The sequence below is a fragment of the Mustelus asterias genome, chromosome 11 (assembly GCF_964213995.1).
Source record: "Mustelus asterias chromosome 11, sMusAst1.hap1.1, whole genome shotgun sequence".
Lineage (NCBI taxonomy): Eukaryota > Metazoa > Chordata > Chondrichthyes > Carcharhiniformes > Triakidae > Mustelus > Mustelus asterias.
The window spans coordinates 78,733,199-78,750,673 of record NC_135811.1 but is presented as its reverse complement, the minus strand read 5'-3'; the positions used below and the strand labels follow the sequence as shown (position 1 = coordinate 78,750,673).

General features: G+C 46.3%; 1 protein-coding gene and 1 non-coding gene across 2 annotated transcripts in view; both read left to right on the top strand.

Moving 5' to 3' along the window:
* Window positions 1–2,773: 2,773 nt before the first annotated feature.
* On the top strand, window positions 2,774–2,963 carry LOC144501013 (U2 spliceosomal RNA). Its single transcript, XR_013499027.1, has one exon. It is a non-coding gene; the product is annotated as a U2 spliceosomal RNA (small nuclear RNA).
* Window positions 2,964–10,049: 7,086 nt separating this feature from the next.
* fam171a2a (family with sequence similarity 171 member A2a) overlaps window positions 10,050–17,475 on the top strand; it is a 311,859-nt gene continuing 304,433 nt past the window's right edge. The window contains exon 1 of the mRNA XM_078223812.1: window positions 10,050–10,253. Within this exon, the coding sequence (XP_078079938.1) occupies window positions 10,151–10,253 (103 nt within the window). The 5' untranslated portion in view covers window positions 10,050–10,150. The remainder of the gene's footprint in view (window positions 10,254–17,475) is intronic.

Below are 17,475 nucleotides of genomic sequence, written 5' to 3'. Positions count from 1 at the left end.
TGACTTTGTACCTGAAGCACTCGTAGGATTGAAATCAAGTTTATAAATAAAGGGAATATGGTGAAGAGACACCAGCCTCAGAGGATTTATTTCAGGGACGCAAGCAACAACAGCCAAAATTTAAATAAAAGCAAAAGGAAACTTGGCAAATTAAATCATCATATTGTCTCCTTTGTTGACAACCCACGCCAGTCCCTTGCGTGCTCAAGGTTGCAGGGGTCATGGCCATGCTAAATTGCCCCTTAGTGTCCCAAGATGTGCAGTTTAGCTGGATGAGTGGGGTAAATGTGTGGGGTTACGGGGACAGGGTAAGGAAGGGCCTTGGTATGCTACTCTGTTAGAGAGAGTTAGTGCAAACTCGATGGGCTGAATGGCCTCCTTCTGCATTGTATGAGAATTCTATGAGTCCTCAAGCATGCCGATTGGCGCTGTAAACTAAATCTCTCTGTCCATCCACATTATTTCGTAATTAATCAGATCTGGCCTTCCTAGGGTCAAAGTGGATGACCCCACGCTTTCTCATGTGGTATGCTCACTGTTGCTGAAATGCAACAATATTTCCATCTAATTGAAGTCACGTTTAGTTTAGTTTATTTAATAATTCACGGTTTATTGGGTGCATCCATTCAAAAGTTGATGATGCCAGTCATCCCATTTGGCAATGAAAAGAAAGCCTTTGCCGGGTTGCCACGTCATTTGGCTCCAAGATGGCGGTGAGAAATTGAAACGAAATCAATCACATTGTGGCAGTTTCCGTAATCCAATCCCAAGGCTTCTCCACATTCCTCCACTCACTGGATAATGGCTGACCAGCCAGTGTAGCTCATTGACGAGACTGGGAATTGCCCTCACTGCGCTGTAGTTGGCCTCTGAGCTAACATTCACCAGGACCTGGCTGGACCAGCAGCAGAAAACCTATAATTCTTTGGTAAACTACACCAAGTTAACATTTTTATTGTTGGTCTTTAATCAGTATTCAAAACGAACAAAGAATCAACGTCTGGATGCTGATAAACTGCAATGTATTTGCAATCTTTCCTGATTTGATGTTTGCTTTTAAATTTGCCAGCTTATCAGAGTCCCCTTTATATTTAAATTCCTCATTCTAATGAGAGTTAATATTTAGCTGGCCCAGAGTAAACATTCTCTGAGGCAGAAAATGTTCCATTTCCCTTTGCTTGAAGGTCATGTTCATGGGTACAATACTCTCAGCCGTTTCACAGCAATAAATATCATTGCAAATGGACTCAGAACAACATTACATGAAGCATTATGAAGAAGCGCATCTGAGAAAAATGTGTTTTAATAAAATCAGCAGCAAATAAATTGTCTGTATTCTGAGAATCTCGCACTACCTGCTACAGATACTAGAATTGAGTTCCAAAGATCTCTTCCTGCTCTCCATTATCTCAAATGTCCCCCTTGGCCCCCTCCCATTTCTCATCTACACGCTGCCCATCAATCACATCATCAAAAACACACATCGGCCGGAGTTTTCAGCACTGCCAGCGAGAATGGGGAATTTGGCACTCAGCCAAATCTCTGTTCACAGCAGCGGGACTGGATAATCCCAGCCGCAGGTGAGGTCAGAGAATTTGGCCATCATTAGTTTTCATTTGTACACCAATGCAGCAACCTCTACTGTACCACCACCTCGCTTGACCCTTCCACTGTCTCTACATTGTCAGACCGCTTGTCCAACATCCCTTCCTGAATGAGCAGAAGTCTCCTTCGACTAAATCGGGGCGGGGCGGTGGCACAGTGGTTAGCACTGCTGCCTTACAGCGCCAGGGACCCGAGTTCGATTCCCGGCTTGGGTCACTGTCTGTGTGGAGTCTGCACATTCTCCCCGTGTCTGTGTGGGTTTCCTCCGGCTTCTCCAGTTTCCTCCCACAGTCCAAAGATGTGCGGGTTAGGTGGATCGGCCGTGCTAAATTGACTCAGTGTCAGGGGATTAGCAGGGTACATACGTGGGGGTTATGCGGTTGGGCCGGGGTGGGATTGTGGTCGGTGCAGGCTCGATGGGCCAAATGGCCTCCTTCTGCACTGGAGGATTCTATGATTCTATGAAATATTAGGAGGACTAAAGCCATTGCCTTCCAGTCCGGCCACAAACTCTGCTTCCTTGTCATTGACTCCAACCCATTTTCCTGACAGCTGCCAAAGGCTGAACCAGGCTGTTTGCAAACTTAGTGTCGTATTTGCCAAGAGATGAGCTTCCAACTGCATATCTGTGCCCTCATGAAGACTGCCTATTTACACCTCCGTAACATCGCCTGACTTTGTCTCTCCTCAGCTCATCCAAGCTTGTCCATGTCTTTATTATCTCGAGACGTGACTATTCTACCACGTTGGATGGTATCCAGTGTAAACTTGACATCACCCTAAAACACTTTTCACCCTGTCCTGTCCATTCACCCCTCCTGTGCTCACCGACCCACACTTTACTCCCAGTAAAGCAAACCTCAATTTTAACATTCTCATGAGAGAAAACACTAGAAAATCGCAACAGGTCAGGCAGCATCTGTAAGGAGAGAAAAGAGCTGGCGTTTTGAGTCCAGATGACCCGTTGTCAAAGCTAAAAGGCAGAGAAAGTGAGAGATATTTATACTGCAGGGGGAAGGAATGAAAGATGGGTCATAGCCACAGAAACCAGGGGAAAAGACTGCTAATGGCAGTCCGCAGAGAGAATAAAGGGTTTGACCATTCACACCCTTCCAGCATTTTCTCTTTTGGTTTCAGATTCCAGCATCCGCAGTAATTTGCTTTTAACATCGCTTCTCGGTCTATTGGCTAAGATCAAGTGTAGTATCGACATGCTGTACTTGGTTGAAGTCATTAGGTTACATTGTGACTTCATTTGAGGCAATTTTTTAAAGCGGCATCTCGGCCTTTTGGCTCAGATGCAAATGAGATCAAGCCTTGGAGGAGATGCAATGCCTACTCCAATCAGCTTGGATCATGTAGATCAAGCCCAAGACAGGAGGTGAGAGCCGTGTCTTGTCAGCTTGGATCGGGAATGTCTCACTTGATGAGACTCTGAATTGGACTTTGATTGGATTGAATTGGATATATAAACAAAAAAAATTTGCTTTTAACATTCTCATCCTCATTTTCAACTCGTTCCTTGGTCTTGCCCTCCTTATCTCTGTAATCGCTTCCAGAGGTTGCTGTGTTTCCTTAATTCTTGCCCCTTAAATAACCCCCTATTTGAATTGCTTCACTATTGATGGTGGTGGCTTCAGTTGTCTGTCCTCTAAGCTTGGAAATTCCCTTTCTGACTCTTCACTTCCCCTCCACCCTTTGCTCCTCAAGAAAAAGCTTTGGTTACCTAGTATCTCCTGATGTGACATCTCAGGTTGATGATATCTCATCAGAGCTGAAGAAATACAGAAATAAAAGAGTTTCTAAGTCAGCAGAATGGGTGAGGGAGCAGAAAGAATGAGGGGGGAAAGGTCTATTATAGGGTCGATGGTAGGAAGCCAGGGGAATGGGAGGGGGAGGGATTAAATAATGAAAACAGCCAAAGAGAGCAGTTCCTGTTCTCAAGACCAGTAAATTATTGGATGTAGAGTACTTTGGGACTGTAAATTTTTTTATGCAAGTCTTAGTTACATGTTGAGGGGCTCTCCTTGTCAGTCAAAAATGTACTCCAATTTTCGCAACTGTGAATGGCCTTGGAAAGCCCCCTTGATGAAGTTGCCTCTTGTGCTGTAGGGAGGATATTCCCGATGGTGGGGGAGTCCAGAACCAGGGGTGACAGTCTGGGGATTCAGGGTAGACCATTTAGGACAGAGGTGAGGAGACATATCTTCACCCAAAGAGTGGTGAGCCTGTGGAATTCATTACCACAGGAAGTAGTTGATGCCAAAACATAGAGTGTACTCAAGAGGCGGCTGGATACAGCACTTGGGGCGAATGGGATCAAAGGGTATGGGGAAATAACAGGATTAGGCTATTGAGTTGGACGAACGGCCATGATTGTAATGAATGACGGAGCAGACTCGAAGAGCCAATGGCCTCCTCCTGCTCCTATCTTCTATGTTTCTATGTTTCCTTCAGCTATTTTCCACAGTTATATAGAACTAGGTTCTCGATCTCCTCCAAATTTGTACAGGTTAGGTACTTTCAAACCTGATTCATAGAAGACCTTGACCGCAGGTAGCTCTATGATTAACCCTATATTTATTGAAAACTAAGGAGCATGAGGCCTATAACGTGTCGGAGCACATTCAGCCAAAGATTCTGCTACTCAATTATTGGTTCATATTTGAGGGAGATGTCACGGTCGTGTCACTGGTTATCCAGAGGCCCAGGTTAGTGCTTATCCGGGCACATGAGTTCAAATCCCACCATGGCAGCTGGTGGAATTTGAATTCAAATTGTAAGTCTGGAATATAAAGCCAGTCACCAGGAAACTATCATTGGTTGTTGCAAAATCCCACCTGATTCACTAATGCCCCTTAGGGAAGGCAAGCTGCCATCCTTCGCTAGTCTGGCCGACGTGTGACTCCAGATCCACAGGAATGTGGATGACTCTTAGCTGCCCTCTGAGCTCAGTTCAAGGGCAATTAGGGGTGGACAACAAATGCCGGCCCAGCCAGCAACACCCACGTCCCATGAAAGAATAAAGAAATATATATATTTAGGATGGAATGGTAAATGCTGAGGTAGTTAATATCAATCTTAATTGCATAAATATCAATTGACATCAGTGTTTCAGTGGAAAAGAATGTGTGAAATAAAGCAACATTTCCAATCCTGATTACTAATCAGTGACTCCTCATTGGGAAATGTATTTCTACGCAAGTTGCTGAAATCACAGCCAACCTCCCCTTCTCCACCCTGTATAAACTTCAGTTCATTAAAACTCCATTGCTCATATTGCACTGGTTAGCGGTTAGCACTGCTGCCTCATAGCGCCAGGGACCCGGGTTCAATTCCCGGCTTGGGTCACTGTCTGTGTGGAGTTTGCACATTCTCCCCGTGTCTGCGTGCGTTTCCTCCGGGTGCTCCGGTTTCCTCCCACAGTCCAAAGATGTGCGGGTTAGGTGCATTGGGTCACGCTAAATTGCCCCTTAGTGTCCAGGGATGCGTAGGTTAGAGTGATTAGTGGCGTACATATGTGGGATTACGGGGATAGGGCCTGGGTGTGATTGTTGTCAAAGAACAAAGAAAATTTCCAAAGAGGAACAGGCCCTTCGGTCCTCCAAGCCTGCAGCAATCATGCTGCCCGACTGAACCAAAACCCTCTACCCTTTCGGGGACCATATCCCTCCATTCCCAACCGATTCATGCATTTGCCAAGATGCCCCTTAAAAGTCGGTGCAGACTTGATGGGCTGAATGGCCTCCTTTTGCACTGTAGGATTTCTATGTTGCTATACAGTATCCTGCAGCAAGAAGCACTCAGCACTGACCCACATTTAATCCTGATCCCCATTGCCTTAAATTTAAAATTCTCATCCTCATATTTAAATCCTTTCATGGCATTATCATAGAATCCTACAGTGCAGAAGGAGGCCATTCAGCCCATCGTGTCTGCATCGACTGCAGTCCCACCCAGGCCCTATCCCCATTAGTCCATGCATTTACCCTAGCTAGTCCCCCTGACACTAAGGGGCAATTTAGCATGGCCAATCAACCTAACCCGCACATCTTTGGACCATGGAAGGAAACCAGAGCACCCGGAGGAAACCCACGCAGACACAAGGAGAATGTGCAAACTCCACACAGACATTTTCTCTCTCTAGCTCTGTAACCTCTTCCATTGCAACATTCCCATCTCCATTCCTGACGCAAGCTCTTGATCAACCCCTACTACTCTCCCCCTATTCCTTGGTGGTTATGATTTTAGCTGCCTAGGAAATGTACTCTCTACATCCTCTCAAATCCTTCCATCTCTTCACTTCCCTTATCGCCCTCAAGAGCCTCCTTTCTATCCAACTTTTCATCCAAACAATTGGTCTTAATAACTTAATCGTTCCTCCTTTGGCTTGGCTTCTGTTTTTCCATTTTCCTGCCTCAGTGAATTACTTCAGTAACACAGAAGATGCTACGTAAATGCAGATCAACGTTGCTGTTGTCCTGAATTCCCAGATAGAATGGGGCAAACAATGGAAGCGGCTGGGAGGGAACGAATAATGCAATCCTGGTCACAGAGAATGAACGTCCTTGGTAATGAGGAACTGGAGGGCGTGGTATTGTGGTTATTGAGGAAAAGAGGGATACAGGTCCCATGGATATTGGCTTTTACACCCACAATTCATTTGCTGTTAATGTTACTTCAATCATTAAAATGCTGGCAGATAGATGTGACGTTAGTTTTAGATTTGATTAAGTTTTTGAAAGCAGACCGTCTTTGTCTCATGAGATGCCACACCCAAGCTGATGAGTATTTCATCAAAATGTGTTCCATTGCATGGTGCGTTTGTCAAACAAATGGAATGTCAAACATTCTGGCTGAGATTCTCCGGCCTCCCAGCCGTGTGCTTCCCGCCAGTGGGAGATGGCGTGATGTTTGCTAGCAGCGGGATTATCTGGTCCCACCGCTGTCAATGGGAATTCCCATTGATGTCACCCCGCGAGCGGGGGTGTGCTGCCGGTGGGACTGGAGAATCCTGCCGGCGTGAATAGCCGGACACTTCCGGCCTCTATCTTCAGTGCTGAAAATTCTATTGAGTATAGAAGATTGGTGGTCTTGCGGCACAATGGGTAGTGTCCCTGCCTCTGAGCCAGAAGCTCTGGGTTTGAGTCCCACTCGCGGGATACAAGGTGAGCTAGCTAGATGGGTGGAGAACTGGCTTAGCCATAGAAGACAGAGGGTAACAGTGGAGGGGTCTTTTTCCGGTTGGAGGTCTGTGACCAGTGGTGTTCCGCAGGGCTCTGTACTGTGACCTCTGCTGTTTGTGATATATATAAATGATTTGGAGGAAGATGTAGCTGGTGTGATCAGTAAGTTTGCGGACGACACAAAGATTGCTGCAGTTGTGGATAGTGATGAACATTGTCAGAGAATACAGCAGGATATAGATAGGCTGGAACATTGGGCGGAGAAATGGCAGATGGAATTTAATCTAGATAAATGCGAAGTGATGCATTTCGGTAGATCTAATGTAAGGGGGAGCTATACAATAAATGGCAGAACCATCAGGAGTATAGACACATAGGGGGACCTGGGTGTACAAGTCCACAGATCCTTAAAGGTGGCAGCACAGGTGGAGAGGGTGGTGAAGAAGGCATATGGCATGCTTACCTTTATTGGACGGGGCATAGAATATAAAAGTTGGCATATGATGTTGCAGCTGTATAGAACGTTGGTTAGGCCACATTTGGAATACTGCGTCCAGTTCTGGTCGCCACACTACCAGAAGGACGTGGAGGCTTTGGAGAGAGTACAGAGAAGGTTTACCAGGATGTTGCCTGGTGTGGAGGGTCTTAGCTATGAGGAGAGATTGGGTAAACTGGGGTTGTTCTCCCTGGAAAGACGGAGGATGAGGGGCGACCTAATAGAGGTGTATAAAATTATGAAGGGCATAGATAGGGTGAACAGTGGGAAGCTTTTTCCCAGGTCAGAGGTGACGAACACAAGGGGTCACGGGTTCAAGGTGAGGGGGGCAAGGTTCAACACAGATGTCAGGGGGACGTATTTTACACAGAGGATGGTGGAGGCCTGGAATGCACTGCCAAGGAAGGTGATTGAGGGGGACACGCTGGGATCGTTTAAGACTTATCTAGATAGCCACATGAACAGACTGGGAATAGAGGGATACAAAAGAATGGTCTAGTTGGGCACATGAGCGGTGCAGGCTTGGAGGGCCGAAGGGCCTGTTCCTGTGCTGTATTGTTCTTTGTTCTTTGTTCTTTGTCTGGACGTGAAGAGAGTTGACACAAAAAAGTAAGCCCTCCAATGGGAAGAATTGCTCTTTACCATAGAATCATCGAATCATATACCACAGAAGAGGCCCTTTGGCCCATTGAGCCTACACTAACCCATTAGAAACACCTGAAATCCCACCTAACCCCATCTGCCAGCACTTGGCCCATAGCCCTGAATGTTACGATGTGCCAAATGCTTATCCGGATACTTTTTAAAGGATGTGAGGCATCCTGCCTCTACCACCCTCCCAAGCAGCGCATTCCGGACCATCACCACCCTCTGGGTAAAAAAGGTTTTCTTCACATCCCCCCTAAATCTTCTACCCCTTACCTTCAAATCAAAAAAAGAGCCCACCAACTCCTCTACTTTCTCAGGAGACTAAGGAAATTCAGCATGTCTACTATGATTCCCACCAATTTTTACAGATACATCATAGAAAGCATCCTTTCCGGATGTATCACAGCTCCTACTCTGTCCAAGCTCACAAGAAACTACAAAGGGTTGTGAATGTAGCCCAGTCCATCACGCAAACCAGCCTCCCATCCATTGACTCTGTCTACACTTCCCGCTGCCTCGGAAAAGCAGCCAGCATAATCAAAGACCCCACGCACCCCGGACATTCTCGCTTCCATCTTCATCCATTGGGAAAAAGATACAAAAGTTTGAGTTCACGTACCAACCAAATCAAGAACCGCTCCTTCCCTGCTGCCATCAGACTTTTGAATGAACCTACTTTATATTAAGTTGATCTTTCTCTACACCCTAGCTACCCCCCTGTACGCCTGTGAAACGTGGACTGTGTATCGAAGGCATGCAAGACAGCTCAATCATTTCCACATGACTTGTCTTCGCAGAATATTACGCATCAGATGGCAAGACAAAGTACCAGACACTGAAGTTCTCTCTAGAGCAAGTCTACCATCAGTCCACACACTGCTGATGAGAACACAGACCCGGTGGGCAGGTCATGTCATCCGTATGCCGGACGAGCGCATACCCAAGCAGCTCCTTTTTGGGGAACTCTCTGCTGGCAGACGCTCGCATGGAGGGCAGAAGAAACATTACAAAGACACACTCAAGGCCTCCCTGAAGTCGCTTGACATAGACACGACCACCTGGGAAACGCTGGCACAAAACCACCCTACCTGGCGCTGCCTCATCCACAAGGTCTGTCAAGCTTATGAAGCAAGGTGCAATGCTGAAGCACAACTTAAGCGTGAGATGCGCAAGTCCACAGCCACCAGCGCAACAACTACAGCACCTACACAAGTTTGCCCAATATGTGCCAGGACATTCTGTGCCCGAATTAGCCTGATCAGTCATCTTCGGACACACCGCATCCAGCCTCATAATGACTAATGGTGTCGAGGTCCTCATCAATGGTGATGGACGAACAACAACAACAGCTATGACTGTAACACTACATTCTGCAACCTCTTCTTTTCTTCTCCACTATGTACTCTCTGAACAGTATGTTTTGTATGCATAGCGTGTAAGAAACAATACTTTTCACTGTATACCAATACATGTGACAATAATAAATAGATAGGGCGGCATGGTGGCACAGTGGTTAGCACTGCTGCCTCACTGCACCAGGGACCCGGGTCCAATTCCTTGCTTGGGTCACTGTCTGTGTGGAGTTTGCACGTTCTCCCCGTGCCTGCGTGGGTTTCCTCCGGGTGCTCTGGTTTCCTCCCACAGTCTGAAAGACGTGCTGGTTAGGTGCAGTGACCCAAACAGGCGCCAGAGTGTGGCGACCAGGGGAATTTCACAGTAACTTCTTTGCAGTGTTAATGTATGCCTACTTGTGACTAATAAATTAACTTTAAATCAAATCAAATCGAACTTATGAACCTTCGTGACTGACACTTTAGAGCCCATTCCCATCCCAAGGGGAATCCAACTCAAATTCCATCACCATAATTCGACACCTTATTCAAAGCAGCCTTGTTGAGAAATGGAAATTAAGCAAGAGCATTTTCTTTTCAAGGATGCTGGTCGCCGCTATGCCAGAGTGGGACAGAGGATGGCGCTGGGAGTGAATGTGGGATTTCCCCCCCTCCTCCTCCCTTACCTCTCAAGACACTAAAACAAACCATTACGCGATTTGCGAGCTTGATGCGGCTGGAGTGACGGGGAGGGGGGAGGCAGAGTGTGCTGGGGGAGGTGGCGCTGGGCTGGAGGATTCGGGGCTGAAGCAGCCTCGGCGTGCTGCAGGCGATGTGGAGGGGTGGCTGAGCTCTGAGAGACCCTCTCCAGTGATGTCCCTGTCATGATGCCACCTCTTGCGGCTTTGAGCTTCACTCTGCTGTGCTTGCTGGCTTCCAGTGTGCGGGCTGCCCTGTCCAAGGCACTGCAGGTCTCAGCCCCGCGGGGTGAGTACATCTGAATGCAACATGGGGAGAGGGAGAAGGGGAATGGAGAGGGGAAATGGGGAAAGGGGAGGGAGAGGGGGAATGGGGAAAGGAGAGGGAAAGGGAGAGGGGGAAAGGGGGAGGGGAGAGAGGGGGGATGGAGAGAGGGGGAATGGGGAGGGAGAATGGGGGGAGAGAGAGAGAGGGGGGGAATGGGGAGGGAATACGATTCTTGCCTTTCCCAGGCGCCAGACTGCATCGCTGGGCGGTTAGTTAGAAAACGAGAGAGGGGTGTGGGAGAGAGAGAGAGAGAGAGAGAAAGGATCTGGATGCACATTCATTTCTACTGCACAATGACCCTTCTCTTTGTGGGCAGTGCGGGAGACAGAGAGCCCCGGGTCCAGTGCAAAAAAGGATCCGTGTTGAACTGAACAATGACTGGGGTGGAGAGCCAGAGGCAATGGCAATGCCATCCATTGCAGCGTTCACCCTGAGGGGGTTGGGGGGGGGGGGGGGGAGAGGATTGCTTTTGATGTTACCTTGAATCTTCAGCCTCCCCCCACTCTATTTTTTGTGCTGCCGGCCTCAATCGGGGAGTTTCAGCGGCTGAAATTGACGAGGACGTGTGGATTTCAGCAATCCTGTTGGTATTGTCAACAGGGTGTGTAACAAGAGGCTGAGGCCGGGATTTCTGTACGTGTTATGTGTTTACAATTCAGTCAGACGCATTCCCCCTTCAGCTGTGTGTGCAAAGATCTAGATCTGGAACCAGCTCCTATCCCCATAACCCCATGTGTTTACCCTGGCTAGTTGTTCCTCTTATTTATTTTCTGCACTCTGCTCTCCTGATCTTGTTAAGGGTTAAAGGGAGCAGGGAGAATGATGGAGGATCAATCCAGTCACTGTTCCCCCTATCTTCAGGCAGAAATATCACGGCGATTGGAGTAATTTGGGGGTTCCTGCAGTATTTGAGTGAGCCCTCACCCTGAAATACCTGGGGCTGTCTTTAAAATAAAGAGGGAGGGGAGAGAATTCACCTCAGTGGGGTTAAATTCTCTGATTGCTTGATGGGGACAATTTAAAAATCAGTGCAGGAAATGAATTTTAACCTCAAATACCTACAGTTCCTTCGTCCTTTCTTTTTGCTCATTAATATACTGCCGTGTCGATAAGGAGGGGATTGCAGACACTGATGATTTGGAACCTAGATGAGCTATTTGAAAATCATTCTCCCCCAATCCCCCCAGCTCAGATTTCCAAACGTGTGAGTATCTTCCCCAGGTCACCCAATTGGTAGGGTCTCCAGCTTCAGTCAAAATCCCCTCTGAAACAGAGTGGAGGAGAGGCAGACCCTCTGTCCTGGGGGGGTGGGGGATGAGTGACCCCTGCTCTGCTGTGAGCTTCAGATGCTGTTCCCCCAGTGTGCAAACAGACTGAAAGTGGCCCCAGGGTAGTGGGGTAATGGTCGTTCCAAATATTAGTATTTGGATGAATTAAAAAAGCACCTGCAGTGGAATATGAAATGGGTGACTTTTAAAAAATCTTTAATATTGTATTTCTGCCCCCCTCCCCATGCCCCCAAACATTTCTCCCATTCCACTCCAAATGTTCTGCTTCATGTTGGGAGCCAGATGTGAGGGTGGCCCGCGCACTTGGGAATCTCCTGCCAAGTGCCCATTGTATGCACCTCAGGGTAGGGGGGCTCAGGTTATTGTGAACCTGGAGGTACAGCCAGACTCCCATCATCCCAACATCCATTAAGTGCGTAGCGATGTAATGGTTATCTTACTGTTCTGGTAATCCAGGGAGCGTAGAATTCAAATCCCGACAAGACAGTTTGAGAAGTTGAACTCAGTTTTTGTTATGAAAGGATATTGTGATTTTGTGAGATTGCCATAAAAACAATCAAATGGTTTACAAATGTCCTTCAGGGGAAGGTTGGGCCTCTGTATGACTCCAGTCTCAACCCCAGCTCGTTTGATCTGAAGTGGCTGAGCGAATGGCTAAGTTGTATTGTTGGACATTAACCTGTTGGACTTTAACCTGGTGTTGTGAGACTTCTTACTGTGCTTACCCCAGTCTAACGCCGGCATCTCCACATCATAAGTTGTATTAAACCAGAGCAATTCGGGACGAACAGTCTTGCCTACAATTCCCACATAGTGGAAATGATTTTAAAAATATCCACACATGTGCATTCTCCAGAAGTCAGTGTGCCAGGCGTCTGATTTTTCCCCATCCTATTGAATGAGTGTTGTGCTGTATTGAACTTCAGTTCTGTCTGAGATCAACTAAACTTTGTATTGATCAGAGTATTGAAGCTGGATCTATTTGAACTTGACTGGCTCAGCTCCAAAGGGAAAGCTGCCTTCTACACAGCAGCCTGGCATCAATTAATAGGAAATCTCATCAAAGAAATGATCAAATGATCATACCTGACTCCTACAATTAAAAATTAAACTGATGACTCTTCAAAGAAAGTGTACAGCGGAAACATACTGGTGAAATTCTGGGCGCTTTCAGCCAAGGGTAATCTAAGCAGGAGTTTGTCATTCAGCAACAGCTCAGCAGGTTGGATGCAGTGGGTTATGCAAATATGGCATCTGATATGCATGATTTACATTCAGCTGTTGATATTGTGAACCCTGGATAAAGGACAACAAGACGTTTGTGCTAATGTAGTTTGGTTCATCCTGACCTGATGTTCCTTTCAGAGTTTGAGGAGGTGCACTCTTCCTCCTCGCCAACCCCTCCCTCCCCCCCTCTCCACTCACCAGTTTTAAACAACAGCCTTATTGGGAATTAGAAAGGTGCAGCTCCAGCAACATTCAAGCAGCTCCATTCCATCCGGGACAAAGCCGTCCATTTTGTCAGCACTCCATTCACCACCGCTGTGGCGGCACAGTGGTTAGCACTGCTGCCTCACACCACCAGGGACCTGGGTTCGATTCCTAGCTTGGGTCACTGACTGTGTGGAGTCTGCACATTCTCCCCGTGTCTGCGTGGGTTTCCTCCGGGTGCTCCAGTTTCCTCCCACGGTCTGAAAGATGTGCAGTTAGGTGCATTGACCAAGCTAAATTCTCCCTCAGTGTACCCGAATAGGTGCCAGAGTGTGGCGATAGGGGATTTTCACAGTAACTTCATTGCAGTGTTAATGTGAGCCTACTTGTGACATGAATAAATAAACTTTAAAACTAAACTCCATCCACCACTGACACACAATGGCAGTATGGTGTACAATATGCAAGATGTACTGCCACAGCCTGCCAAGCCTCCTCCAACTGTACCTTCCGGTGGCACAGTGGTTAGCACTGCTGCCTCACAGTAGCAGGGACCCGGGTTCGATTCCGGCCTTGGGTGACTGTGTGGAGTTTGTACATTCTCCCCGTGTCTGCGTGGGTTTCCTTCGGGTGCTCCAGTTTCCTCCCACAATCCAAAGATGTGCAGCTTAGGTGGATTGACCATGCTAAATTGCCCCTTAGTGTCCCAAGATGTGTAGGTTAGGGGGATTAGCGGGATAAATAGATAGCGGTTTACAGAGATAGGGCCTGTGTGAGATGCTCTGTTGGAGAGTTCGTGCAGAATGGTCTCCTTCTGCACTGTAGAGATTCTATGATTCTAAATCTGTGACCTGTTCCATCAAGACATTTAAGGGCAGCAGATGCATGGCAATACCACCACCTGCAAGTTCACCTCTAAGTCACACACTGACTAGAAACTATATTGTGGTTCCTTCTATGCAGCTGGATCAAAACCCTGGAACTCTGTTCTTAACAGAACTGTGTGTGTACCAATGCCAGATAGGCTGCAGTGGTTCAGGAGGTGGCTTTCTCAATTGCAATTAGGGATGGACAGCAAGTGCTTGCCTTGCCAATGATATTCTTATTTCTTGAAGGAATAAAACAAAATTGAGTACAATTAGATGAGATTGCGGTATTTATGAACATTCAAAGCTGTGCAGTGTATGTCATATTGAACAGTTGACACACAGAATTTTCAACCTTCCTTTCTGCCCATGCAAAGAAAGCTGTGGTCTTAAGAATGTAAGTGATATGCTCAGGAGTAGACCATATGTTCCCTTGAGCCTGCTCCACAACTCAGTATGATTTTGACCGATCCTCTGCTTCAACTCCACTTGCTTGCCTGGCATCTCTATATCCCTTGATTCCCTGAAATGCCAAAAATATATCTTTCTCAGCCTTGAATATGCTCAATGATGGAAGCATCTACATCCCTCTTGAGGTAGACAATTCCAAAGCTTCACAATCATTTGAGTGGAGAAATTTCTCTTCATCTCAGTCCTAATCATTTATCCTGAGGCCTGAGTTCTATATTCCCCAGTCAGAGGAAGCAACCTCTCAGTATCTATCCCGACAATTGTCTTCCAAATTTTGTATGTCTCAATGGCATCACCTCTTAATTCTTCTAAACTCCACAGAGTATAGGCCCGATTTACACAACCCTTCACTATGGGAAAAGCTGTCATTTGAGGGACGGGTCTAGTGAACCTTCAGTGTACCGTCTTCAAAGCAAGGCTATCCTTAATGGAACCCAAAACGCCACGAAATGCTGCAGGTGTGGTCTCACCACAGTCCTTTACAACTGTAGCAAGATTGAAATGGGATGTAAATCTGCCATCCTTACCTGGTCTGGCCTACCTGTGATTCCAGACCCACAGCAATGTGGTTGACTCTCAACTGCCCTCTAAGGGCAACAAGGGATGGGCAGTAAGTGCTGGCCAGCCAGTGACGCCCATGTCCCACGAATGAATTTAAAAAAACCAATTAATTTGCAATGACTGATTTTTGAGATCACTACACACCCATTATTTACTGTCCCCAAGTCTAAAATTCTTTATTGATGTAGAAATCTTTCCTGAACAAATCACATCCTTCTTGTGTCAACTGTGGCTCAGTGGTAACACTGACTTCTGAGTCAGAATGCTGGTAATTCAAGGTCCTCTCCCAGAAATCTGAGCACATAATTCAGGCTGACACTTCAGTGCGGTACTGGGAGAGTGCCACACTGTAGGAAGTTCTTTCTTTTGGATGACACATTATAAACAAGGCTCCGTCTGTCCTCTTGTTTAGATGCAAAAGAGGTTCTTCTGGTGTCCCGTCTGACAATTATCTCACAATCAACATCTAATACAGATTATCTGGTCAGATTATTTAATCACTGGCTGTGGGCACTTGTTGTAAATTAGCTGTGGTGTTTTCTGCATTACTAAAGTGGCTACACTTCAAAAATAGACCATTGGCTCTAAAGTGCTTTGAAATGTCTAGATAATGTGAGTGGCTTTATGTAAAGGCAATTCTGTATTTTGCCTTTAATCTATATGTGTAAGATCATATCAGAATAAATGTAACATTGAACTTTCCTGCCTTAAGTCCCATTGCAAATTAGGTATCACAAATAGTGTTGCATGCAGCCCATGAAATTAGTCCTGTACTCCAATTATGTCAAAAGTGCAAACAGAGCAAACTGTTCTACAAAACAAGACATTCACCTGTAAACCAGTACAAATTCCAATGTTACAACAGAATCTACAAGGGACCAATTGATCCGAATGGTTTGTGGCAGTGTTTTGCTCCACACAAGCATCCCCCCCCATCTTCTTTATCCACCTTGTCCACATTTCCTTTCATTCCTTTCTTCCTTGGGTTTATTTTGCTGCCCTTTAAATGCATCCATGCAAGTCACCTTAACCACTCCTTGAGGCATAATTTAACCATTCACTGGGTAAAGGAATCTCACCTGATTTCCCCAATGGATTTATTGGTTGCAATCTTAAATTGATGACCTTTGTTTTCTGAATCTTCCATAAACAACAACATTGTCTATATGTCCAGCCTATCAAACCCTCTGATAATCTTGAATTTCTCTATCAAGTTGTCCCTCAGCCTCCACAATTTCACCACCGAATTATTAATACAAAATGGGAACAGCAGTGATCCAGTGGAACACAGCTTCCCATGTTTTGCCAGTCTGAATACCTACCCTTAGCCCCTGCTTAGTTTTCTGCTTTGCTCTGTATCCTGACTCCACATGGCATCGCTCTGACCTTAGAACCCCTCAGAAAAGTAACAGTGCAGAAAGAGACCATTCAGCCCGTCGTGTCTGCTCTGGCCAAAAAAGAGGAAAAAAAGGAACTAACCGCTCATTTTATTCCCACTTCCCAGCACCTGATTTGTAGCGTTGCAGGTTCCAGCACTTCAGATGTAGATCCAGGAACCCTTTAAAAAAGTTGAGCATTTCAGTTTCAACCAGCAACTTCGGCAGTGAATTCCAGACATCCACCACCCTCTGGGTGAAAAGGCTTTTCCTCGTGTCCCCTTTAATCCTTCTACCAATCACCTTAAATCTATGCCTCCTGGTAATTGACCTCTCAGCTAGGGGGAAACAAGTCTTTCCTGTCTACCCTAGCTTAGCCACAAGTCTAATAAATGGTATCTTATCAAAGCTCTTTTCTGAAACTCAAATATTTTCTGTGGCACAGTGGTTAGCACAGCTGCTTCACAGCTTCAGGGACCCATGTTCAATTCCAGACTTGGGTGACTGTCTGTGTGGAGTTTGCACATTTTCCCTGTGCCTGCGTGGATTTCCTCCAGATGCTCCGGTTTCCTCCCTCACTCCAAGGAAGGGTGGGTTAGGTTGATTGGCCATGCTAAATTGCTCCTTAGTGTCAGGGGGATTGGCAGGGTAAATGCATGGGTTATGGAGATTGGGTCTGGGTGGGATTGTTGTTGGTGCAGACTCAATGGGCCAAATGGCCTCTTTTTGCGCTGTAGGGATTCTAAGATTCGACTTTCTACTCTTTCTGTTACTTCTTTAAATAATTCAATAAGGTTTGCCAAGCATTCCCTTTCCTTTAGAAATTTGTACAGTATTTTTATTTTCTAGATGTTTTTCTATGTAATCTTTAAGTAATCTTTCACCTCATGGGAGGTTAGTTAGGAAGGTTCAGTCGCTGGGTATACATGGGGAGGTAGTAAATTGGATTAGACACTGGCTCAATGGAAGAACCCCCACAGTTGCCTGGACCTGCCGAGTTTCACTGGCTGTCTTGTCTGGAGACAATACACATCTTTTTAGCCTGTCTTGATGCTCTCTCCACTCACATTGTTTTGTTTCTTAAAGACTTGATTAGTTGTAAGTATTCGCATTCCAACCATTATTCATGTAAATTGAGTCTGTCTTTATATGCTCTGTTTGTGAACAGAATTCCCACTCACCTGAAGAA